This window comes from Protomyctophum bolini, assembly GCF_963924005.1.
Source record: "Protomyctophum bolini genome assembly, chromosome: 21".
Lineage (NCBI taxonomy): Eukaryota > Metazoa > Chordata > Actinopteri > Myctophiformes > Myctophidae > Protomyctophum > Protomyctophum bolini.
The window spans coordinates 23530687-23557780 of record NC_137882.1 but is presented as its reverse complement, the minus strand read 5'-3'; the positions used below and the strand labels follow the sequence as shown (position 1 = coordinate 23557780).

The 27094-nt window shown below is 43.0% G+C and overlaps 2 protein-coding genes across 2 annotated transcripts; one reads left to right on the top strand and one right to left on the bottom strand.

The window, feature by feature from the left end:
- Positions 1-27094, bottom strand: LOC308336434 (kinesin-1 heavy chain-like; the record flags this gene model as incomplete). The annotated part of the gene is made up of 25 exons (XM_080793797.1): positions 1-131; positions 678-885; positions 1573-1677; positions 3075-3146; positions 3862-3922; positions 5404-5505; positions 6098-6207; positions 6745-6809; positions 8131-8248; positions 9114-9302; positions 9674-9817; positions 11864-12070; positions 12786-12854; positions 13496-13707; positions 14776-14924; positions 15481-15626; positions 16467-16571; positions 16728-16852; positions 17987-18074; positions 19187-19242; positions 19406-19454; positions 20685-20789; positions 20874-20947; positions 21876-21963; positions 26966-27094. The coding sequence occupies 25 exons, from the start codon at positions 27092-27094 to the stop codon at positions 1-3; spliced, it is 2907 nt and encodes a 968-aa protein (XP_080649923.1).
- LOC308336675 (large ribosomal subunit protein uL14) lies at positions 23973-24395 on the top strand (the record flags this gene model as incomplete). Its single annotated transcript, XM_080794161.1, has 1 exon — positions 23973-24395. One exon carries the CDS (start codon positions 23973-23975, stop codon positions 24393-24395), a length of 423 nt encoding a protein of 140 aa, XP_080650287.1.

The following is a 27094-nucleotide window of genomic DNA, read 5'->3' as shown; positions in this document are numbered from 1 at the left end:
CTACTCCTGTTTGATGACGTCTCCGCCCCTGATGACGGTGGGCTGGCTGTTCTGGAGACTGTTGACCCGGTTCACGTTGATGCTCGTGGGAGTGGGTGACATCGGCTGCTGACCCGGCCGGATGGGCTTGGCTGCACGCACGCACGCACACACACGCGCACACACACACACACACACACACACACACATTACAATTTAGGCATTTAGCAGACGCTCTTAATCCAGAGCGATTTACAGTAATCAAGAACAACACAAGGTAATGAATGCATCAAATACATAATCATAAAGCAAGCCAAGAACATAATATCTATCTAACAGCGGATATCTGTATGGTGAAGCTTTGAGTATACATTATAGATTGCTATGTCTCTATATAAAATGCTTTCTAAATTACATAAGTTTAGCCTATGCATATGCCTGTAAGGTCGCCGAGGCAAGTGCAAGTGCTAAACGCACACACACACACACACACACACACACACACACACACACACACACACAGTATTGTCAGTCACTGTACTGTCTTCATATAAGACGATGACTTTTCATTTTAATTGTCACATGTTCATAAGATCACTATTATATTGATTTTTCAATATATAAAAAAACGTGTGTGTGTGTGTGTGTGTGTGCGCGCGTGTGTGCATGCGTGCGTGCATTTGTTTCTTCATGCTGACCAATCTGTCCTCTGCGGGCCATGTTCTTGGCCCGGACAGCCTCCTTGATCCGGTCCACCTCCTGCTGGTAGCGCTTGCGGTCCCGGGACGCGTTCTCCTTGGCCTCCTTCAGGGCCGACTCCAGAGCTTTGACCCGCTCTGCCGTGGCGCGCAGCCGCTTCTCCAGCTTGGGGAGCTCGCAGCGCAGGTCGGCGTTGTCACGCACCAGCTGTAGGTGGAGCGAGATTAAGACATTGAGAACGGGCACCGCTGCAGTGTGCAAGATGTGCATCTTGCATAATGGTGATGCTATTGCATTGACTACATACAGTATGCCCACACAGACAGGGCTGGACTGGGACAGAAATTCGACCCCGGGCATTTTCGCGTGAATTTGGCCCAGACCGGCCCCCACCACAAACAGCGCGCAGATAGCAGAAACTCTACCGCCCGCTCCGTCGCGGCACACACAAACAAACAAGCCCTAATACCACCACTTTTACAGAACAACATATAGGCCTAAATGATACAAACCAACAGACAACTACTGTACACAACCCTTTGTAGAGGGTTTATTTGTCACTCACTGATACAGGTACAGTGAAATTATCATCATGGCACTGGCAGAATGGCAGCACGCCCGGACCTTTCCTGGTGGCCTGCCGCCTATTGGCCTGCCTGCCTGTAAACAAAAACAAAAAAAGGCAGCCCCCTACGGTCGCGGCCCACCGGGAAAATGCCCGGTATGCAGTCCAGCCCTTCACACAGACCTATAAACATCATTCAAAACACAAAGACCCACAAGGTGAAAAGAATACCAACCATGCTGTCATGGTAAAAACAAAGTGTGCTTTTTCGTATAAAAAAAAAGAGTCAACATCAACATCAACATGGTGATGCTTTTAATTGTTTATACCTGTTTGTGGACCTTGGTGAGCTGCTCCAGGTTGTTTTCCAGGAAGGAGATCTTCTGCTTCTGGGCAGCGCTGCCTCCTGTGTTCTCAGAGTCCATCTCTGCACTCTGTTCAGAACCACACAACACTCAGAACTAGGGTTCTGTTCAGACACAACACTCAGAACTAGGGTTCTGTTCAGACACAACACTCAGAACTATAGGGTTCTGTTCAGACACAACACTCAGAACTATAGGGTTCTGTTCAGACACAACACTCAGAACTAGGGTTCTGTTCAGACACAACACTCAGAACTAGGGTTGACCCGATTCGATCACGTCAGTTTTGAATTGATCGGAATCGGATAGGGAGCAAAAAAACGTGATCGGGACATCCCTATAAGAACTTTAGCAGGGGCTGGCCAACATGAATCTATGCTCTTAAACCTTTTTTGCACGTTTTTGCAAGCACATTTCACTCACAATATTTTAGAAAGGGACTGTTATTATTTTTGCAATGCTATAGTTTCACTCTTTACATTTTGGGGAAAACGTTCCCAAATTTAAATACAGCAATGCATTGATTGATTAATTGAAAGGGAATTTATTCGTACTTTTGAAAGCTTGAATATTTGCTTCAGTATATAGTCTGAATGAGTCTCAGCCTAGTGACTGTAGCCTGTCTGAATGAGCCTCAGCCTAGTGACTGTAGCCTGTCTGAATGAGCCTCAGCCTAGTGACTGTAGCCTCAGCCTAGTGACTGTAGCTTGTCTGAATGAGCCTCAGCCTAGTGACTGTAGCTAGTCTGAATGAGCCTCAGCCTAGTGACTGTAGCTTGTCTGAATGAGCCTCAGCCTAGTGACTGTAGCTAGTCTGAATGAGTCTCAGCCTAGTGACTGTAGTCTCAGTCTAGTGACTGTAGCCTCAGCCTAGTGAGTCAGTGATCTGTAGAGAAACCGAATCCCTTATTTACACATGTTACCTTTGAAGAATCCCATGACCTACTTTATCACAGACACTCATTCTGTCTTCCCCCGGCTCATTAAAATTTAAACACAGGGACATTTTAATTGGGGATAGCGGCCGCAGGATTAAAGATGCATGGCTGAGGCACACGTGTGTGTGTGTGCGTGTGTGTGTGTGTGTGTGTGTGTGTGTGTGTGTGTGTGTGTGTGTGTGTGTGTGTGTGTGTGTGTGTGTGTGTGTGTGTGTGTGTGTGTGTGCGTGCGTGCGTGCGTGCGTGCGTGCGTGCGTGCGTGCGTGCGTGCATGCTCGGGCGTGTGTGTGTGTGTGTGTGTGTGTGTGTGTGTGTGTGTGTGTGTGTGTGTGGGACCATTTGAATTAATGAAGAACCATATAAAATGGTACAATACAGTTACCCTTCAAGCAGTCATCAATGAAGAAAACTATCAACTATTTTCCAATAATTTTGAGTAAACAATAAAAAGAAAAGAACAGTTCACTGTAAAAAAAAACTAAGATCTTTTTTTTTACAGTTAAACACTGACTGTAACGTAAACTGTTACCTTCTTGACTCTGGCGGTCAAATCCTGAACAAACAGTCTTCTCAGGTTGTGGAGGGTTTGCAGCTCCCTGAGCTGTGAAAGTCACAGAGAACCAGATCACACAAACACGTAAAGTACATGTACATAATTTTTCCCAATAGCTGCTGGTCTGGTCGGAATGCAGGTTCCCACTTACAAAATATAGAATTATAAGTAGGGTTTTGTGTATTCATATTTTGGGCCAATTTTGACACATTTTCGTCACCGCTAAACTCCTTATCCCTAAGCTTCTTTGCCTTTTCTTTTACTATTTTGCAATACATTTTTGAATAGTTAAAATGGCCAGTCTACAAGCTCGCAATGTGTCAATGTAGATTGGCTAGTTGAACTATTAACAAATGTTTTTCAAAATAGTAAAAAAGGCAAAGAAGTTTAGGGATAAGGGGTTTAGCGGTGAGGAAATGGAGCCCATATAGTCACATACTATGTTCGTCAACCTTGAAATTAACCTACATAATTAATTACTACTCCGGCAGAAGCTGTAGTCAGATATAGGTCACAACTTTTACCATAATATCAACATGTTTTACAAAATGTTCCCCCAAAAGATTACAAGTTCTAAATCCATTGTTGTCCATCCGGTGTAGTTTGTAGCTAAATAACTTAAATAAGCCATTTAACAAACCGTTAACAAACTACAGTGAATACCATTCATATTCATAAGAGTGCAGACAAGCAAATATGAAAAAGATAATCTGCACCCTCCAATAAACGCATAGAAATCCACATGAACACATTAATAACTCACTACTGTCTCCTCCAGTCCCTTCAGGTCCTGTCTCGCCTGCTCCCGTCTGTCCTGCATTATCCTGGGGTCGGATAAAAAAAACAAAGCCAGAAAATCATTCCGTTTAGCCAGCACACAATCCCTGTTGAGACTACCTACCAGCTCTGCTAATAAAACAGTATACATTTTGTCTCATTGTCTAGTCTCTTGACAATCACAATTGAACGTAATTATTATACATTCTTGTAATCAGTCAAGTGTGGAGTGTGGACTGAAAAGTGCTTTGCGAATTGCGATAGCAAGAGGTGGACCTTCTTGTAAACAAGTGTAATTATTGGGTCGTCCACTCACAGTTAACAGTCTTTGTATTGAGTTGTGCTGGAAATGTACTGTAATTCTGCAAACTGTTAATACATATTTCAATCAATCAATAGCATAAATGTGCGCTTTAAACAATCAAATCAATAACGGTAATGATCGATAGCAGCCATCGATCTGTACCAGGGGGCATTGTAGGGGGTGCGGAGAGACGTGAGGTGAAAATTAGGATGAACAACATTTAGTTACTGTAGTCATGCTACAGATTCAAGCAACAAAGATTGCAACACTTGGAATGAGATATTAGTTTTCCTAAATCCAGCATACAGTACAACTAGTGAAACACTTACTTCCGGTTTCTGTTTTATTAATAATAATTTACTTTATCTATCTTGGTTTGGTTCTTGACACTATACTCTCACCTGTACCTATCCTGAATTTCACTCTCACTGCCGTTTCTGCTACTGTATATGAGTCACATGTCAATAGGACTCAAAGCAGGTGTCATATAATATGACACCTGCATTTCTCCACTGGGATAAAGGAGGTTTTTATCTTACTTTAAATTTCTTATTATTACTTTACCCTCTTGCTGCTACAGTATATGACACCTGCATTTCCCCACAGGGATACAGATTCATCTCACTTTCAGTATTTTATTATTACTTCATTTATTTTTGTTCTTCTTGACACTACTGTTTACCTGTACTTAAACAATGTTTCCCTCTTGCTGCTATATGACACCTGCATTTCCCCACAGGGACACAGATTCATCTCACTTTCAGTTTCTACATTAGTATTTTATTATTACTTTATTTATTTTTGTTCGTCTTGACACTACTGTTTACCTGTACTTTCCCTCTTGCTGCTATATGACACCTGCATTTCCCCACAGGGATACAGATTCATTTCACTTTCAGTTTCTATATTAGTTTTTTATAAAACCAGCATACGAATAGTGAAATAATGGTTTTTACTTTCTTACAACTCTGTCACTCATTCATCTGTAATGGCGTGCGTGCATAAACTAGAGCCCAACCGATGCCAAATTTTTTGGCTGATGCCGATCCCCGCTATCGGAGAGTCCTATACCACAGATTAACCGATATTTTGTCCAAAAGTCTAGTGTAATCAATTTGAAAAACTTGAGAACATTGAAATTATAAGTGAATAAAAGGCTCTAGCATAAACTTAGAAGCGGTTACATACTCGTTCAGTGCATTAGTGTTAGCGTGTAGTGCATACGTGAGCTCGTGGATCTGGCGGCTTTTCTCCTGGTCGGCGGACTTGAGTTTGTCGTGTTCTGCCTTCAGTCTCTCCTGCTCCAACACGATCTCTTGGTTCACACTGAACACAAGCACACGATATAGAGAGAGGCAGTCAGTGTGTATTCTATGCATTGGCTCTGTTATCTGTGTGTACATACGTGCGCTGCGTGGCTGTTTCTAGGGGTGAATGTGGTCTTGGTATGTGCATTTTGTTTTGTGTGTATATTTGTACAGTATGTGTGGTGGTGGTGGTGTGTGTGTGTGTAGCACTTGCACTAGTCTCGGCGACCTTACAGGCGTATGCAAAGGCTACACTTTATAGAGACATAGCACTCTATAATGTATACTTCACCGTACAGATTATCTACTGTTAGACAGATATTAGGTTCTTGGCTTGCTTATGATTCTTGATGACTATTTCTATAAATGGTGCATTTACATAGTGCCTTTATCCAAGGCGCTTTACAGAGATTGTGCATTACATTCACCCACCGATGGCGGAAGAAACCATGCAAGGCACCAACTAGCACATCAGGAGCAATTAGGGGTTCAGTGTCTTGCTCAAGGACGCTTCGACACCAACTCTGGGGGAGCCCGGGTTCGAACTGGCAACCTTGCGTGTGTGTGTGTGTGTGTGTGTGTGTGTGTGTGTGCGTTGAGTAGTTTCTAACTCTTGCAGGTCGGTCATCGTTTTCTCCTTCTCGTCCAGTTCGTCTCTCAGGCTGCTGATCTGTTTCAGATGACCTTCCCTCTGAGACTGGATCTTTTTCTCCACTGCCTCCTGACCACAGCCAAACAAGAAAATAATATAATACAATAACACACACACACACACACACACACACACACACACACACACACACACACACACACACACACACACACACACACACACACACACACACACACACACACACACACACACACACACACACACACACACACACACACACACACACAAATAATGCAGAATGTGCAAAGCTGACGTGTTTAAGATGTGTATAAATCTGCTGTATATATTGTATAGAATATACCATGAAGTTGTTTACACAAAGTTAGGTAGCAGCTACTGGGAGAAAATATGCTTTTGGTGTATACCAATATACCTAGATTTTTATGCACATTTGAAGATGCTCTATTTTATTATCTTTTGCACACTCTTTTCTCTAAATCTATTTTTTTTAAATGATTTCTATCATTATACCGTTGTTGTTGTTATTATCTATGCAGCTGCATTCTGTGAAGGAAGACAAACCTAAATAAGTTTGACTCTTATGTATCTGTAGAGAACAATGTAGAGACAATAAAGTACACTAACCCTGAACCTCGAACCTTGAACCTCAGATTGTCTCTCATTCTCTTTCTCCTCCATGTGGACTTTCTCTGGAGGGGGAAATACATTTTAGCACCAGGGACACTTTACTGTATGTGGTGCAATGATTCATAAAATACATGTTAGCACCAGGGACACTTTACTGTATGTTGTAAAATAGACATTATCATTCAACAACAAAAAAAAAATCAGATTTTGTAATTGGTTTAGTGATGCATCATGGAAAATTATATAATATGTGTTTCACCAACATGTGATGGTAAATGTTTGTCTTTGTTCCAATGTTAAACAATATCAAAAGCAATTTAAATATACATTTCAAAATGTCTATTTGGGCTCAGGTAACTGGGGATGAGCATTTAGCATTTCATAAATAATTACCATATCTTACCATAATCTTATTGTTTTAATTACTTACATTGATTAATTCAATTATCGGGAAAAACTATTATATTTCTATAGTCACAAATTACAATACAATTCCTAACACAGCACATGACTACCAAGGAAATACATTAGTCATACAGTTATCATAGTGCAACAGGACACTGCATTCACCACTAGGTGGTGCTAACAGATAATCTAAGCCATTGCAATGCTGCGCAAAAAAAATAATAATCCTCATTTAGATGTTTAAAGGTAAATTCCTTATGTTGTATTATTAGTAGTTAGCATGAAAAGCTTAGGAATCCCCACATTCATAAATGCCAGTAGGCCTAACATTTACCCAGGATAGGTAATGCTAAGCATGAGTGCTCTTTTTCAGCGACGCCCTGCATGACACAGACAAATACAAACTGCACAACCTCAGTCAGAGACCGATGGCCACTGAGCAGCTCCACTGGAGCGGTGGGGGGGTTCAATGCCTTGCTCAAGGGCACTGCAGTGTTGAGGGAGGGGTGAGTGGCGGTCAATAGGCCTATCTCACAGCCATTCCCCGCCCCCTTTCCATGACCCCCCTTTCCAGACCTAGTGGTGATGACGTGACGTCACATTACATTACGTTAAAAGACCTACATTCAGAAGCCATAAACAAGGCTTTTTCTGAAGATAAACTTTATTCTATTTGTTTTAGCGGTCTTAACATCTTGTTTTCTTCATAATAATATCAGTCTTTTACATTTTAACATTTGGAAACAGCCTTAAATGGTGCAGAGAAAGCAGGTAGGGATGTAGCTCTGGTCCATGACGAGTAAGGCTATGTCAGACTAATGTGCAGTCCCCCACAAGCGCGCTCCTCTAACATTTAGGCCACTGCTGCCTCAATTAGTTTAAATCTGGGTGTAAAAATGGACGTATAGCGTTTCATATTGTTATACAACATGGACTTAGGACATGGCTGTGTTGTGTTATCCAGACACCTCTCCTCACCCTGGGCACTGAGCTGGACCAGCTCCTCGGTCAGCGAGTCTATTTTCTCCTCCAACTGCCTCTTCTTCTGCTCCACATTGTGGAGATACTCCGTCAGGGACTTGATCTTAGCTTCATGCTAAACACCACCGAGAACCAAAGGGACAGAGAGGCAAAACATTCACGTGTTCAGAGTAAAATGGCGTAGGAGGTAGGATTTCAATAAACAAAAACTCAATGACCAGACCGAGTAGGCATGCAGGATCTTAACATTTGGTCACACATAGAAATGATGTATTTTCCACCCAAAGTGTTGGTCAGTCAACAATGTTTTCAGTTTAAATCAAAATTCCTTGCAGATGATTAAGTGTCAGAGTTTGTTTAAAAGTGCTCATTATCAGTAAAGCAACGTATTATTATAACTCCTGTATTATGTGCAAATTCAAAACAGGTGGTACGCAGTGCTGCATGTTGAGTGATATTCAACGAGCACTTCCAAACTAAAAAAAAAATAATAATCTGCAAGGAAGTAGCTAAGTAGCTAGTAGGCCAAAGAGCTCTGTCTCACCCATACTCGGTTGCTCATGGACACAAATTTTAGCAGGGACTGGAATCCACATACTTGGGACCACCCTGTGGCCTTATTTAAAACTGCCTTTTGACTCACAGCCCACGGGGTGCATACTTAGTTTAGACTAGTCATTGGTTAGACATGGGTTAAGGTTAGGTTTAGGTGTGCTGCCCCGTGGGAGGTTAGGGTTAGGGTGAGGGTTTGAGATAGGTTGTAGTTGTAGGACTAATGACTGGTCTAACCAATGAGTCTAAACCAATTAACCAAATACTGTCTAAACTAAGTACTGCACCCACAGCCCACACAATATTGTAACAACAACCAGATGTGACACTACAGTGGTCTGTCTCCTTGACAGCAGCAGCAGCTGTCATGACAGCAGGGCAGGCTGCTGCGGTGTGGTGGTGGTGGTGGTGGTTGAGGTGTTTGTTACCTGGGAGATGCGCAACTGGCAAGCAGCCAGCTCCTGGTCGTTTTGCTCCAGCCTCTGGGCGCTCTCGGTCTGCGTGCTCTCCAGCTGTTTGCTGCGCTTCACCATGTTCTTCACCTCAGACTTCATCTTGCTGATGTAGAGGCGGGCCACCGTGAACTCCTCGTCAAGCAGACCGCTGCTTTCCTGTTGCTGGAAAGAAGGACACAGAGGGGCGACAGTACGTTTGACGACGTTGAGACCACCCTGAGAAGTAATGGGGTTTGTGTCCCCTTGTTGTGGCCAGGTCTGGTGCTGTAAAGGGGCTTTTGGAAAAAAGTACTAGTTGACTAGTTGATAAGGATTTTTTTCTCGATTTTGTAGGCCTCAAGATCAGGTAGATTATAGTTATAGTCACCAATGTACACAGTTTTTAAATGTACAAATATTTATTTCCAAAAAACAAACAAACAAAAAAAACATATTTTTTTACATAATAGGTAGTTAAACAACTAGTTGACTAGTCGACTAGTAAACTAGGCAACTAGTTAACTAGTAAAAATGACTAGAAGTGAATGCCCAACCTTGATGTCCTTGCTGCCCACAGCAATGCCGATCTCCGCCAGGTCTTTGAGCAGCGATGACATCATCTCCATGGTCCTCTTCTTTTGATGGTTCGTGATCTCCTTCAGCTTCTGGAGCTCGGAGTCGATGGAGGCCAGAGAACTCTGCTCGGAGACAGTAAGGAAGAAGAATTGGAGCTTGTTTAGAAATTAAGATGTTTACCTACAGCAGGAATAATAATGGCTGCAGCGTACTGCAGCGTACTGCAGCGTATTGCAGCCTGCAGCGTACTGCAGCGTACTCCAACCGAACACAAACTTTGTTCAGCTAAGTTAAGTCAATAAGGACAAAATTACGGTATGTCATTAAAGGTTTTGGCAGTGCCTTTCAAAACATGTTCGGTAGTACCACCTACATTTTCCCCACCGATCAAAATCATCTGTGACACTCGATATGCTCATAATTACTTTTTTGTGTAGTTTAAAGAAATATATAATAATAATAATTAATACGTTTAGTGGCAATTTTGTGTTGTAGCAATAATTCAAGACAACTTCAGGATATTGACAGATTTTGCAGATTATTACAAAGTATAACTGTCCCATATCTTTCTATCTGTCTATAAATGCACCATGTCTCTGTTAATACACGTAGATGTGTACGGCTGTAATGCATGTAACTCGAGAACCGTTCGCCCCACCGACTTTAAATTCGGCACGCGCGTTCCGCACCCCCACAGGGAGTGCAGTGCCCGGTGTTGAGTCGGTCGGACCCACGGTTGTCCAGAACCGCCAACAAAAGGCCTCTGCCTTTGCGCTGGATGAAATGACCCTCAGTGACAACTGGAAGAGGAGAACGAAAATAAAAGCCTGGGTACCGAGGCTACTTTTCTTTTTATAAAACCACAGAAACGGTTAAACCACTTTAACATTTTTTGAAAATAGCTAAAACAGCAGATCTACAAGCTCACAGCACATTGCGATGCGACACGTTGTGAGCTTGTAGATCAGCAATTTTTTGCTACTTTTGACTGAGTGACACAGTTGTACAACGAAACAGGGTGTAATTTACATAATAAGTTGACATACACAGCAGATACAAGGTTTCTGCCCGACAGCAAAGAAATGAAATTCACAAGCTCTCCCACTGTGACACGCCTTCGTTCCTGTCATCACAGATTACATGGCAGAGAAAATAATTGTGATTGTGTACCAGGGGGGCAGTCAGACAGATATTTTGTGAAGCCACTAAGGAAATGAAAGTTCATATAATGGCCTGTTGTGGCGCTGTCATTGGGCTCAAAAAAACCCATAGCCCCATAGAAGTCCATGTATTTGGGCCCAACTTCACCTAGACTGTATTACCTTAATAAACATGGTCATGAATACTTTTTGCTTCCAGTCACTAGTTTAAAGTCTCATTTCTAATGTCATAATATTCTTTTTGGAAAATTATGGTCCCATTTATTAAAAAAATGACCATAAAGTCGCGCATGTTCTGAGGGGCGTGGCTACCGTTACAGTCTATGAACGGGATCCCCCACCCACTCGAGTCAAAATAAAAACCAACGAAGAAGAAGGGGGGAAGTCCCGCCTCGTTGTCTGGGCCAGCCAATGGCCAGCTGGGCCCAAACGGATCTAGAAAGATGGCGACTTCCATTGCAAGGACTGACAGGCTTCATTTTACGTTCATGTTAGACCCGCGGAACGCTTTGTCCATATTTTTTACAGTCTATGTTGTGTACACAGAATGCCAGTAGAAAATGTTGCCCTATCCTGCCCTCTAGTGGATGAAATGGTTGGACCTGTACATGCCAAGCTGTGTGTCACTGAGTGGCAAAAAACTACTTTCTGGCCTTGACGGCCCATACAGAAAAGTGATATTTGATTGCATTAAATGTCTTTAAACAACGTTAAATTCACTTTGTCACTCACTTTGCCACTCGATCTACCATTCACTTTATGCATGCGCATACCCTCTAATTCTATATGAGTGGAGACAAGATGACAAGATGTACATTTTCCCTTCATTGTCAATGGCATTTAATGTTTGTTACATTTTGTGGGGACAAAAGCTGTACAAGTGTACAGTATATAGGAGGAGGGGCTAGCGCCCCTAAAAAACATAGAGCTTGGTGGTGTTGAGGGATGTGTTGTCTCATTGTCTCACTGACTTCTCGTTGAGCTCCTGGCTGAGGGCCTCAAACTCACCGACTTCTCGTTGAGCTCCTGGCTGAGGGCCTCAAACTCCTTGGTCTTGTCCTCCACATCCTGGCTCTTCTGGTCGTAGTTGACGGCCAGCTCCTCCAGGGCCTGCAGCACCTCCTTCACCTCCTCCTTGGAGGCCTCGTTCTCCCCCAGGAGGCGGTTCAGCTCCGTCTGCAGGGTGTCGTGGTCGCGGCGCGACGAGGCCAGGAGCTGCATGGGAGACACACAGGAGAAGGGTGGCATGCACAGCAGTATTGGTGAGGTCGAAAAAACATCGAAAAGGAAGAAAAAGGCTGCACACTCATAGCCACGATGCTTGGAAATGTATTAAAAAGAAGCCTATACGTTTGGACCTGTAAGGTCTTCTTCGGGGAATGCATGGGGCAGAGGACAAGAGGACGGGATGGGAGGCGTCAAGCAGTGGCGTCAAGCCTCACTGCAGCACATTGTGACCTTGTAGATATACCATTCTTGCTGTAATTTCGTCAATGTTCGCCTCTTTCACTGGGTGTTTCGCCCATGACAGGACCTTAAGTTGGAGCCCATATTAAGGACTATAGGGTGGGGTGGTTCATAGTGAATTGCAGTGTGTGTTCATGTCAGTCAATTGTGGTTCCACCCCATTTCCCTAGTAAGCTTAAGTAAGTGGGTTAAAAGCCGGTCCCTAATGCAGTGGAGTCCGGGGACCCCTGGGGGTCCTTGAGGGGGTCTCGGGGGAGCTATACCCCACAGCAAAATGATTGATTATTAGGAACCAATTGGACCCTCCTTTGGGTCCCATCAGAGTTAAAGCAACACTGAGGATTTTACATTTTGGGTGGCTGTGTGGCCTAATGCAAATGGAACTCGTGGGTCTGTGAAATGAAAAAGGTTGAGAACCAGAACCACTCTTGATGGACCATCACTACCAGAAGGAGCTGCTCACCTCCTCCTGGTCCAACATCTGCTGAGTCAGCTTCTCCACCATCTGGCTCTGTTGGTTGATCTCTTCATCCTGGAGGAAGACCATGGAGGATATGAGAGAGAAACAAAAATATGGAGCTTCTGTATCCTGTGTGTAACTGCCTGGCAGGACAACAGGCAAATTATGAATTATAAATGTATATTTTAAAATACTTTCTCTCTGCAAGTTATTTTTTATTACTTTATGTCTACAATGCATATCTGAATCTGTCCTCTTGTATGAAAACGGACTGTGTGGGCATCACAATTGAAGCACTGACTGTCAATTGTGTGCCATCAGTGTAGAAGTAATTTACACAATTACGCCACCCTGACTTTTTGAGTAATACAAAATAAATAAAGAAACTTCACCTAATGCCCCTACGGTCGGCTTTTGGCTGAGGAATGTAACGACCAGTTTGGCACATGAGAAACCAACGTATGTAATTTGGAAGAAACCTGCTGTATTCTATATTCTATATAAGATATGGGAGAAGTTCTTGGACTTCATTAAGCGAGGTGATATTGAAGAGGCTTTGGATGTATAGTGGTTAATTGGAGTAGTCAGCTGTAGGGTGGAGGTAAGGAACTGTGACGGACATTGTGCATTTGTTTGTTTAACTGTATGTAATGTGTTTTTTTCGTTGTTATTATTTATTTGTTTTGTATTTATGGACAAAGAAAAAACTCCACCTTGTCATCCAGCTCTTTGTAAAGCTTGGCCACCTCCGCCTCACACTTATCCTTCTCGGCATCCGTCAGCTTCACGGCAGGGATGGCACTGTTGGCGGGCGTGGACGCTGTCTTGTCGTTGTTGAGGACATTGTCCAGAGCTTGGACCTCCTCTTTAGCGTCTTCTTTAGCTTTCTCCTTGTCAAACTGTTCCTCCACCGGCACCTTCTCGCCTGCCAGGGGGAAACGTTACGTAGCAAATCAGAAAGAGAGGCCTGAATATTATCTGCACACTGCAATCCAAGCTCCCTTTATTTACTGATCAGAATGTTGCTCGAATTGAGCTTGAATTCCAGTGCGCCTATGTATAAATGTTGAGTTTGTTGGAGTGCCAAGCTGGATGCAACACAGAGGATTCAAACCATACGTGGTTGTCCTCCGAGTGAAAGGCAAAGTTTAAGAACAAGTTTGTAAGCTGGTCAAACTTAGCTTTATAGTTAACACCAAACATTGCAAACACCGTTGCACAAATCTGTGGGCCAAACTACAGTAGCATCCTGCTGATCATCCCAAACCACCGTGTTATTCACCTTTTTCCTGGGCTGTGTGTGCTCCAGTTCCTGTTGATTTCATTGGATATCATTGGTCATCTGACCAGTTTCATTGGCTTTCATTGGATCAAATTGACAGGAACTGGAGCACACACAGCCCAGGAAGGTGAATACATCTCTCCTCTCCTTCACTGCAGCACTATGATGCTTCCCAGGGATGGTGCGCCTCACACTGGCTGCCTTACAACATTACGTCACCTCACTGTTAATGAGTGAACAACACCACCATGCGTGTTTTGCAATGTCGGAAGAACAGTCCCATGACAAGCTCTAAACTCTAAAAATCGCATTCAAGCATGACCATTTTAAGTGTCTGAACTAGGGAACAAAGGCAATATTCTTTATTGCGTGGCCAATATGGACCTTAAAAACAAAGGGGTCTTTCTCTGGCTTTCGAGCATCAAGTCAACCATATCCTACTAAAGTTTCAATTGGAACTGGTGTGATGCAGCTGTAATGCACCATGACACGAAAGAAATAAAATAAAATGGGACTTCTCTGCACTAAAAGATAATAGTTTGGGACTGACGTACACCACGAGCAGAGAGGAGGGATGAGATGAAAAACAGGTCTCCAGCTGAAATCACACCTGGGGACATTACCTGTGATTATTTGCAGTGAGGGGCAGTGAGGGGTTTGAGGGGCAGTGAGGGGTTTGAGGAGCGAGTGGTATAGGATGGTCTTTCTCACCGTTCCTCCAGCGGTTCAGCTCGTTCTCCAGCCAGGTCACGGTGCTCCTCAACGTCTTGTTCTTCTCTCTCTCCTTCTCCCACTTCTTCTTCCACTGCTCTGCCGTCAGCTCCACGTTGAGGACGCACGCGTTCTTGATGGTCTTGGCCCTGACGTAGGAGGACAGAGAGAGAGAGAGAGAGAGAGACAGACAGAGAGAGAGAGAGAATAAACAACGTAATACCTTTTTCAAGGACACTGTTCCGACACTGTACCGTTCTCAGACGAGAGAGAGAGAGAGAGAGAGAGAGAGCGAGAGAGAGAGAGAGAGAAACTGTAATGTAACACCTGCATCTCTCTCTCTCTGTAATGTGTTCTCTGTTGAGTTGTTGTTGAATTCACACCAGCAAAATGAGGAAAGAGAGAGAGAGCGAGAGAGAGAGAGAGAGAGAGAGAGAGAGAGAGGTAGATGGTGCAGTGAGTGAGTGAGTGAGTGAGTGAGTGAGTGAGTGAGTGAGTACATAGAAGTTGATCTATTGAAGATTCTGACCTTCAAAGTACATAATTTTGTTTTGATTGTATTGCTGTATTGTAGTATTGTTCTTTCTGCTTTGGCAATGTAAACGTATGTTTTCTCATGCCAATAAAGCCCTTTGAATTTAATTGAAAATTGAATAGAGTGAGTGAGTGAGTGAGTGAGTGAGTGAGTGAGTGAGCGAGCAGCACCTTTGTCCAAACATGCATGTGGATCGGGTCTCAGCCTCGTTGTTATCGGAGGGCGAGCAGCAGATGACCATGGTGGTCCGACAGTTCCCCCCCAGCGAGTCCTGAAGGATACGGGTCATCTTGCTGTCTCTGTATGGTACATAGGGCTGACAGAAGACAAGATCGCATTTGTACTTGGCTACCAAGTATGGTCAAGGGTTTATTGCACTTTTAACCCATTTTGGGGCGGGAACCCCCTTTGGTGTTTTAGGCGTTACGTTATACTTTAGCTATGTTTGAAAAGTTGTGAAAATCTGGCGCAAATCTTTGAATATATATTTCAGAGAGAACATTTTTAACTCAAATATTTGCTTCTGGGGGGTCCCTAGAACAACATATTTTGAGATGGGGGTCAGTGGCCCAATAGAGATAATTCTGGGTTCGAACACACCCTTGGTTGAGCACAACTGACATAGAAACATGGGTTTTTCAGAAAACTGTTTTAGATGCCTTTTTTTAATCAACCTCAGTCCAAAATGGGTTAAAGTTACTCTTTAAGAGTCTCCCAAATGCCTAAATTGTACATTGTTTGTACATTGTTAAAGGTTTCATGACATACTGGCTTTAGAAAACGTGTAAATGTGTATTATAAAGGCTTTTCTTTTGCCGTGTGAGAATGGACTGTGACGTCACAATCCACAGACCGACCACAGCACTTATCTGAGCCAAATTATTCAGACAACTAAGCAATTGAGGTCAGAAAACAACCAAACAAAAAAAATAAAGAAACAAAAAATAGAAATTAGATGTCATGAAACCTTCAAGGTGCCCTGGGGGTCTCTGGACTCCATGTTGAAAACCGCTGGGTTACATCCTACATCCTGCATGGTCAATATTCAACCTACAAACAGGTGGTCTGACTGACCCACAGCTCCGGTTGGACAAGCAAACACCCTACACTGACAGGTTGCTGAAGGCTCGGGCCTACACTGAGTACACTCGCTCACCGAGCCTTCAGCCAGAGCTGAGATGACGTTTCCTAACGACGACAGGGACTTGTTGATCATCTTGGCTTCGTCCAACACCGTGCCCTCTGCTCCGGTTTTACCCAGCTATAAACACAAACACACACGCACACACACACACACACACACACACACATACACACACACACACCAAATGAAAACAAACCAAACACATACATGTCTATAAATATAGTGATAAGCTTGATGGTGTCACTCAGGACAGATGGAGGAATAGTGATGTACCTTTTCGCTCCCGGCCAGGTCCACCAGGTACAGCTTGCCAGTGAGTTTCTGTCCAGTCTGGTTGTTTTCCTGCTTTATGTTAATGAGGAAGATGCTATGACTTCTGGAGCTTTGCTCATTCATGTCTGAGATGGAGACACACACACACACACACACACACACACACACAGACACACACACACACACACACACACACACACACACACACACAAACACAGACACACACAGACAGACACACACACGCACGCACGTACCCACACACACGCACACACACAATTAACCATCAATTTAATTACACCAACTAGGACGCTCATAAGAAACATTGCGCATCGATACTATACCAAGATCAATTCAATACCCCTTTTTTACTTCATGAAATTTAGCGATGAATACTTTAAAACGTAAACACCTGTTGTTTCAGAGGCAGCAACACATTTTCTACTATTAAACTTGGGAATGCACAACAATTACAATTCACATGAGATAGAAGTATGAACACTAAAGCTGATGTCAAGGTTTTTCAGCCGTTGTAAATGTGGAGGTATCTGGGGACGATAATGCATGTTTACATTTACAGTTGTAAATGTGGAGGTTTGGGGACGATAATGCATGTTTACATTTACAGCACCCGAGAACATCATTTTGGCGACTGCCTCAAGGGGAGGCATACTATGGTCTGACGGAGCATTGGTTGGAAGGAGCATTGGTCCGAGGTGCGTTAAGGGTCGGGAGAGGGTTGGGGTTAGGTTTGGGTATCCTGCCTCGGGGGAGGTTAGGGTTAGGGTGAGGGTTTGAGGTAGGTTGTCGTTCAGACCAATGCTCCGTTGGACCAAACACATGAACCCACCTCAAGTATCTTGCGTTTTGGAAATTGCAGCAATTGAAATTAAACAAATGTAAATTGTGCAGCCCCTACTTAATAAAACACAAATGAGCTGCAAGGCCTTGTAAAACTTCCAAGGAAACAAAAATATTCAGCGGCTGTTCTGAATATAATTTCAGAAGTGACACAGCCCCGCTCATCAGTATAGTCATAAAGGCCCACGGCTATTTTTTACATTTCTGCTGAGTAAGTCACCCTTTGCGGAGGTTATTATTTAGTAGCCCTGGGCTAAAAGGTAACTTGTCACCGGGTCTGTGAAGCTCGGAGGAAGCTCCATGGTGTGAGCCTGGTCGTCACATACAGTCAGGAGGTCCACTAAGGTTGAACCCATGACAGGCGTCGGTCGGGACTGAAGGAGCTCAGTGTTGGAACTCACTTGTGTAGGCCACGTGTCTGTTGTTCTTGCCTTCGTCTACAGCGTCCATGACCTCCTCGTAGCTGCACACAAAACGCTCTGTGCTCCCCTGGGGGACAAACACACACACCAAACACACACTTACTGAGAACCGCTGTTTCAAACGAAGAAGAAAGGCCCAGCGGGATGGGTCTTTACAAAGGAACAACTATGTTCAAGGGAATCATGTTTGTTACTTGGTGATTTCATTCAAAGCCTCTGGCATCGAAGATGGGAGAGTTCTCTTCACTTAACTCAACTGTCTTTGCATTGATCTCTAGAAAAATAACATGTATTAAATGTCATTGAGAAATTGTGCGACACTATTTTACGGTCAAACTTTACATTTAATGTACAATAAAAACATATTAGGTCACTTAACCACTTAAGTCCTATTTTATACTTTGTACATTCAACATTGTCACATTAAAAAATAGTTATTTACATTCCGAGCTTGTAGGTCAGACATTTTTTTAAGTTGTGACAATTTTAGCCTATGCTCAAAGTAGGGATGCAAGGTAAAAAGTGGTTAAGTCAATTATTTCCTGACTATGTGATTATCCATAAGTCCTGCAGTCATTGTATTACAAAAACATTCTTAAACATCATAGATGCCGGTAGGCACATTTTCTATTGCTTCACTGGCAGACAATAACTCGAGACGCACAGCTCCACAACATCAAATAGACATACATAATGCAGATCTGGGCGGGAACCCCTTTTGGTGTTTTACCCCTTCAGGCCAGGAACCCATTTTTGGGTTCTGTACAGTATGTAGCCTACAGTATTCAAAAATGTAAAAAATGTGATGCTGCTATATAAATATTTGAAGTTTTTCAGAAAACTTAGGTCAGGATTTAGAAGGCCTTTTTAGAATCGGCCTCAGGCCTAAATGGGTTAAAGTGTCAGTAAAGTTTTCGTGTGACTGTGTTGGTTATTCTGTCAACAGAATGGTGCTGAACCATTTGTTGTCCAGTGTCATAGTCTGTATTTTGCGTGTCTTAAGTACCAAGTCTTATTACTTAACTTAAGACCTGGAGGCGTGGTCAATGCCATTTGGCCACTCAGAATAGCCAAATGGCATTGATCACGCCTCCAGGTCTTAAGTTAAGTAAAAAGACCTGGAACTTAAGACACGCAAAATAGTCTTTAAGTTCTCTATGGTTTCCATGGGTCTCTCACCTTGACATACGGCACCCTGTTCTTGTCCTCATGCACAGACAGGTTGGTTTTTGATACTGTGAAAGAACAGAGTGTGTTAATTAGACAACTACCTAACAGGAGAACATCCTATTTGATAGGTGATGCCTGGGTGTGGGTTAGCAACTTAGCGTATGCTGTATTTGAAATAACATAAATAATATAAGAACCTCAGAGAATGATGTAAAGGAAGGTACATACCATCTAATAGGTCCTTGATCTTGTCCAAATAGATTTCAAAATACGACACCTGTAAAGCAGTGGCCCCTCAGTTAGACTTTTTTTTTTTAAACAACTGTATATCATTTTCTGCCAATTTAGTTATTGTCAATGCCAATTTTACACAAGGGTACTGTGCGGTCCTTGTCACTGTCACCCCACAGCTGTTAGTCAGGACAATGGTGTAGACAACTATTATGTTTGTGAATCAGTGGACCATGACACAGCTTAACACAACTCTTCTTTACTTTCAAACTCAGAGTAAATATAACAACAACAATGGCAGAAGCAGCAACATCACACACATCATGTTGTATCAGACTGAAGTACTAGATCCCAGATAATCCCCCCAATCATCACAAGGCAACACAGGAATATGCAATGAGCGCAGCACCATCAAACAGCTGTCAGTGAGACATAACAACCACATCTCTTCTGCATCTTCCACCTGACAGCAAGGAGTTTCACAGAAGTTCACAATATGTTCACCAGTAACCCACCCCGCTGAACAGGTGCCCAGAACAACCAGCAGCTTTTGCTACGACTCACTAGTACGTTGATAAGGACACACACACACACACACATCTACTGCTGGCTTCCCACCCTACGAACACCCGGCCAAGCCAGAAGAACTGCTGCTGCTGGGAGTCAAACCCGGGTCTCAGTGGTGGTGGGTGAGTGGGTAGCCTGGTGGTGAAACCACTCCCCCTGCTGGACAACATTTGCATTCTGCCAGCAGGGAGAGTCTGGGAACTCTCAGGCAGAGATGATGTACTCCGGTCCAATTCTGGCCGGAGCGATATGCGGCTGTATGAGGCCGCTAGAGGCGGGATCAACGCGAGACTTATGACATATTGAAGCGCTGCCACGGCGCAAATGTAAGCACAACCTAACAAGACTACAACTCTAATGTAAACACAACCTAACAAGACTACAACTCTAATGTAAACACAACCTAACAGGACTACAACTCGAAATTATTATGGAGATATCAAATGTTTGTCCCGCTGCTTCCGGGTTCATCGTTTTGTGCTTGAGAGATCCCAGATGCAGGCAGGAGGAGGGAACTGGTGAACTCAATACTGCCACCATCTAGAGAAGTCAGGTTAGGTGAGCCATGGTTTCCCTCTATCCAATTTAGCAACTTTGACACCAGCCCCATTAGATTAAGACATTGTGATTTGTGTTTCATTAACAGTCCCAAATGTTGAGCATGAACTTGGAAGTTTACAAGAAGAAGGTTATGAAATGATTTACATACTTTGATATGAAACTCCAGGTTTTCATCCATGGAATAGATGTAGCTGAAGATGTCTTGGATTATCCTGGGAATAATCCCCATCATGTCGGGGTCATGGAGGTTCCCCTTTATGAAGCATAGAACCCAGAACATTAGTACCGACGTCGAGCTACTAGAACACGTCACTTAACATAACGTAGCTCATCTTACCTCCATGGTGTGCGTTTTGCCCGAGGCGGTTTGCCCGTAGGCGAATATTGTCCCGTTGTAGCCTCCCAGGACATCTGCGTATACAGTATATACAGAAACAAGTCAGACACAGTGATGAGAGAAACATTGTACAGTACATGCACTAATGCATAGTCATGCCCTTGTTTATAGAGGGTATGCACGTGACATCATCATCAAACCAGGAAGTTACGCAAGAAGGCCTACTGAGTGGCAAAAAACTACTTTCTGGCCTTGACAGCCCCAAACATCCACACAGAAAAGTCCTATCTGATTGCATTAAACAACATTAAACAATGTTAAACTCACTTTGCATGTTGCTTTGCCACTCGATGTGCCATTCACTTTAAGCATGCGCATATCCTCTATTGGTCTTTTTACCGTTTTCATGTGTCTTTGTGCTTTAACTAAAAAATATATAACTTTAATTCATTTGGTTTCTTATGAAGAATATTGCCTAGCAAGTGGTACTACAAGCCAAGGCACTCTTTTACAGTCAAGGAAAAACCTTTATTTTAGATATTTAGATAAATAAAGGCATAAGCTTGGCAAAGGGCATTAAAAAAAGGCAGGCCTACGTGTTTCGGCTGTTAAGCCTTCGTCAGGGCCCCATAGTGTCTAGCAAGCATTACTTATTCATTACTAACTTATAGCAGGCTGCAAGAAAATTGTTATGAGAGATTAAAAATATATATTTTCTTCCCCTTTTTGGTAGCCGGTCGCTCCACCCTTTCAAACAATTTGAAATCAAAATATTAGCAGACACAAATGTACAACTAAACAAATTGTAAATATAGGATACACTTTTTTTTTAAAGATAAAGCAAAGAGAGAAAACACAGCTCAGCACAATTCTTGTGTACAGCTCTTATCAATTATTTTAGTATATCATCCCAAGCGTTGGATTGGACCCCTTCACAGGCTGTTTGTGACACCCAGGTCCAGTTTGACAGCCTTGGTCTACATCCTAGTAAGCCTACTGTACCTTTGACAGTTCTACAAGCAACAGCATTGTAGAACTGCTCCTGAGTAGTATTGGACTGGAAGACGCGGTCAAAGTGGAACGGTTTATCCTGTGAAAGAGAGAGAGGGGGAAGGAATGGTTACAATTCTGTTCATAGGCCTATATCAAAACATATAGTCACAGTTTTGAGTTGGAAATAATACATGCTATGCCAATAAATGCTATCGGTTAGCTTACATGAGCTGTCACGTGGACTATTCACGGCATAGATGTGACATTATCTAGTAAAACTCACACTCGTGTGAAGTGAGGGGCGCTCTTATCATCATTAAACCCAAATATGTACGAGCTGCGTTCGCTTCCCGCGTTTGCGCGTCTTACTGGTCATTGTCAATGGGAATTTAATGTTTGTGTAGGACGAAAATCTACACTGAATAGCTGAATACAGGAGGGGCTAGGACCTCTCTAAAACAATACAGAAGAAGCACCACAGTGTTGCCCATTGCCAGGCTACTACTCAGCCCAAATCACTGTGGCACAGCTAGGGTGCTGCAGAGGTGAACGGGTTTGTTCATTACTGGATTCTAAGGCTTTCTATTGGATGGTGATGTGCTGTCTCACGTTCATTACTGGATTCTAAGGCTTTCTATTGGATGGTGATGTGCTGTCACACTCATCCCAGAAGGTCAGACAATGATATTGTAATACTGTATTGTACTGAAACTGCCAGAAGTCTGGCCGAGAACTCTGATCTGTCTGTATCTTTATTAACTACCTCTCAGATGAGTCAGAGGAGCACTAAAGAAATATATTCTTATGGTAATTTACATAATTTAGGCCGATCAGTATGTCCATGGAAAATTATGAAGAACTGATAAATTGGACCAAAATACATTTATTTTCTAGAAATTAACTGTCATCTAACTTCCCAAAGTATTGCTGCACTTCAGGGGGCATTTTCCTGGTCGCCACTAGTGCTCCTGTCATGTGGCAGTGCTTTGTCATGTGGCTCACTAGGCCAATAACAGCATAGAAAGATCTGTGCCGTTTACTTCGTCATAGCCATATTTGTATCAAGACCTAATATCAACCACTACTGTCTTTATCAGATGCATCATGATCCACCATTTAGCATAGGCTATTTGGAGATGAATAGAATGTTACATCAACCTCTTGAAGAACATCGTGTAGTCTATTATTTAACCCTTGAGCCCAAAAGTCAGCCAGAGAATCCTGAGCCAGAAGATGAGACTATACACAGTGTGAGTGTGACTTGAGTAACATGCTGCAATAAGACTTTCAGACTTTCATTCACTGCCAAGTGCCATTTCACACGACTGTTCACATACAGTACAGTAATCAGTGTAAATTACAGACTTTCCACCTGACTAGATATGCCACAACTGCCATGTTTCCTACGCCTTCATCACAAGCTGTGTGTTTTTGTAATTAGCACAAGCTGATGCAGCACAAGACAAGACCAGAGCAGCTCTTTAACACGGGCAGCAGTGTTAAAAGGTTTCCCCTAAGGAGACTTATTTCAGTTTGTTTTTAGTCCAGCAGTGTTTCCTCTTAATCTCTCCTCTATACTTCTGGCAGACTGACATCTTAACACTCCACCTCATCCTCTCGCAACTAATAATATCTTTGTGTCTGCACTATTTGATAATTTGATTTGATGTTCTTCTTGTGCTGACTAGTAGAGAGGTGTTAGTTATGTTATGTAGATAGCTGCGTATAGTATGTTATGTTATTTCATCATAATTTATCCTATATTAAAATTGGATTAAGGGAGAATCGGCCCACCGGCGGGCGGACCTCTGACATCACATTGATTGATTGATTGATTGATTACTTTATTGAAAAATACATTTCAAAAGGATAGAGTCACAAGAAAGCCGTTAGACTTGTTTCCGTTCTGGTCCTCTTGGGGAAAGGGGAAGGGGCACATTCATGTCATCATGACTCAGCCGCTATACGGCCAAATATGGAGTGCGTTGTCTAACCTCAATGTGTCGTCATGGCATCAGGTGCAATCATGTCAGTCAGCTCTGATAAGGATCTACTTCACAACTTTATATCCTTTTTCCGTCTTCCTCTTTCCCATCGGCAGCAATAATGTCTAAGAGAGGACGCGGTGGGTCTTCTGGAGCCAAGTTCCGCATCTCACTGGGTCTCCCAGTGGGAGCGGTTATCAACTGCGCCGACAACACAGGAGGTAAGAACCTGTACATCATCTCTGTGAAGGGCATCAAGGGTCGTCTGAACCGTCTGCCGGCTGCAGGGGTCGGTGACATGGTCATGGCCACGGTCAAGAAAGGCAAGCCAGAGCTCAGGAAGAAGGTGCATCCGGCGGTGGTGATACGGCAGCGGAAGTCGTATAGGAGAAAGGATGGCATGTTTCTCTACTTTGAAGACAACGCAGGCGTCATAGTGAACGTCAAAGGAGAAATGAAAGGTTCGGCCATCACAGGCCCAGTGGCCAAGGAGTGTGCTGACCTTTGGCCCAGGATTGCTTCCAATGCTGGCAGCATTGCCTAGTCTACTCTGGACCTGCATTTGTTTGTTTTCAATAAAAAACTGATGTACTGTCTGTAAAGCCAGCCAAAAATAAATAAAATAAAAATCAGCTCTGCTCTGCTAAGGAATCTTCAACCCCCCAAATATGCAAGGAAACGCGTTAAAACAGAGTCATGTTTGCAATCTTAATTGTAACCATTTAATGACTATAAAACAACTACTACTGTTGGAATAAAAACCTTCTTCAACATTCAAACTGTGTTCATATGGCTAAAAAACACACACACACACACACACACACACACACACACACACACACAAAATCCTCAATTGTGTTCCATTATCCCTGACTTCTGCACCAAATCATTGTACTGGGTCACATATGGGCACAAAAGTGGGCATCCATACGCATAATACGGATGACATCAGTGATAGCTAAATACGGGCCTGAAAGGGACATGGACTGACAGATACAGAGATCTCCAGCATGCCCATACAGTATATGGACATATACTGATGACATCAGGGATCTCCATACAAGCCTTGCCGAGCCATGAGGCCCATAGGGGCAGGAGCCTATCTCCTGTTTCTGTAGCGCGAGACAGCTTGACCCTATGAGGCTAGTAAGTTGCAGGCACTTACCCCCAATCCAACCCTTGAGTGCTGAGTGCCAAGCAGGGATGCATTGGATCCTATTTCTTACAGTCTTTGGTATGACCCGGCTGGGGTCCCAGGGCGGACACTCTAACCACAAGGCCACTGAGCTGGTTATATGGGATCTCCATACATGGGCATAAAAGGGACACAGACTTACAGGCAGAGATCTCCATATATGGGCATACAGGATGTGATCTATTTTAGATGGGCTCGAACCTCTAGTTTTAATCAACCATTTACCCTGTTGATGGTTCGCAACGGTTTGCTGCACTTTGTAAGTCACTGGATAAAGTGTCTAAATTGTACTTCAGAATAAAAGCCAATGAAATTGTGCCTGCTTCCCATATAGATTTAGTATTAGGTATTAACTATAACTTTGTCAACCCAGGGAGTAGGAATTCATATAGCCTCAGAAACCCAGACGTTTTTTATTTCCAGGGAGAAAGAAAATTCATAAATAATTCATAAAGCTCCAACCATTATGACTGAGGGAACACAACATAATTGGTGCAATCAGGCATGGGCAATGTGGCATATAGACATTTCACAAGACAGTGAAATATTAGTGGAAGAAGAAGCCGTTCTTCAGAGTCACTGTAATGACTTGATGCCAGAGATAAGCCAACGAGAGAAATTACAACGCTAATGAGTTCTAGAAAAAAGTGATTTCCTCACACAAAGAGCTGGGTGATGAACCCAGGCAGTTACCTCACTCATTCTGTTCTATTTAAGATACATCTTACTCACGGACTGAGTCATCACACTGGTCTTCTGTATCACTGAGTCAGGACAACAGTTCCTGTTTTTTCCATTTGAAAAAACAGCTGATACAAAACAAAAACCATTAAAACTACAGGGCTCCTTTAAAATTCCACTGCAGCTTTTCCCCCTCCTATATAAACCAGTTAGAATCAGACCTTCCCCAAAGCAGTCCTCATGGACACCAGGTTATTTAGATTTTAAGCAGTAGCCTACTGCGGTCTACATTTGTATATAGCCTGTTACAGATTGAATGCAACAAGGGGAAAATCACTATAAACCAGACCAAATATATCATGGCCATGAAGTTGGTGAATTAGAATTGCTATGCAGGCATGGTGTGACAAGGCTGCTGTTATTCTGCAAGGTGTGCTGGCGTGCTGCTATGATGGTCTGCTCACTCTACTTAATTGCCTCTACACAGTAGGCCCTAGGCTACATATTAAAGAACATTTCAGGCAAGGTACAAAATACCACTAAACTAACTAAATTAAGTCCTTCCTCAATCTCATCTCGGTGGGGCCTTTCTGGAGGAAAAGAGACATCGACAATCCAAAACAACATATTGCTCAGTTTCATAAATCATACATACACACACGCGCGCACGCACGCACACACACACACACACACACACACACACACATGTTCACAGATATTCAAAAGAGAGCTAAAACATCCTCTAGTTGCCACTGATGAGCGAGCAGGCCACATCCTCCCTAGTAGGCCTATATGTTGGCAATTTTAACGTAGGCCTACCAGCAGAAAAGGGCATCACATAGCCTAGCAAATAATCCATGGGTGGGCTATTGTTTGGAGCATTAGCCAGGCCTATTATTAATGTGACAATGTCCCAATCTTACTGGATTTATATTGATTTGATGACAATACTCAACATTTTGATTTAAACGTTCAAAAGGTAACATACCAAACTACATCATTTCAGCCACACTGCCCACACAATGCAAATTATTAGGCTACATGAAGTGCAACGTCGATAAATAGGCTACACAGTTAGAAGTTAAGACAGAGACTAATTTAACAAAACACTTAATAGAACCTTAGATCATTCTTATTTCTTACAAAACAACTTTTGAAATGAAAGTGTCCTACTACTTTATTATCTTAGTCACCACACGGTGTGAATTATAAATAGGTAGGCGTTATAATAAACCTACCCCTATCTGCACACAATCGTCCCCTTTGAACTTCGGGATGTATTTGTCTTTTCTGGCCAGCTCCATGCTGTTCAGCGGCCTGAAACGGCATATCACTTTGATGGTGGTCGACTCGCCCGCGCCCGCCAT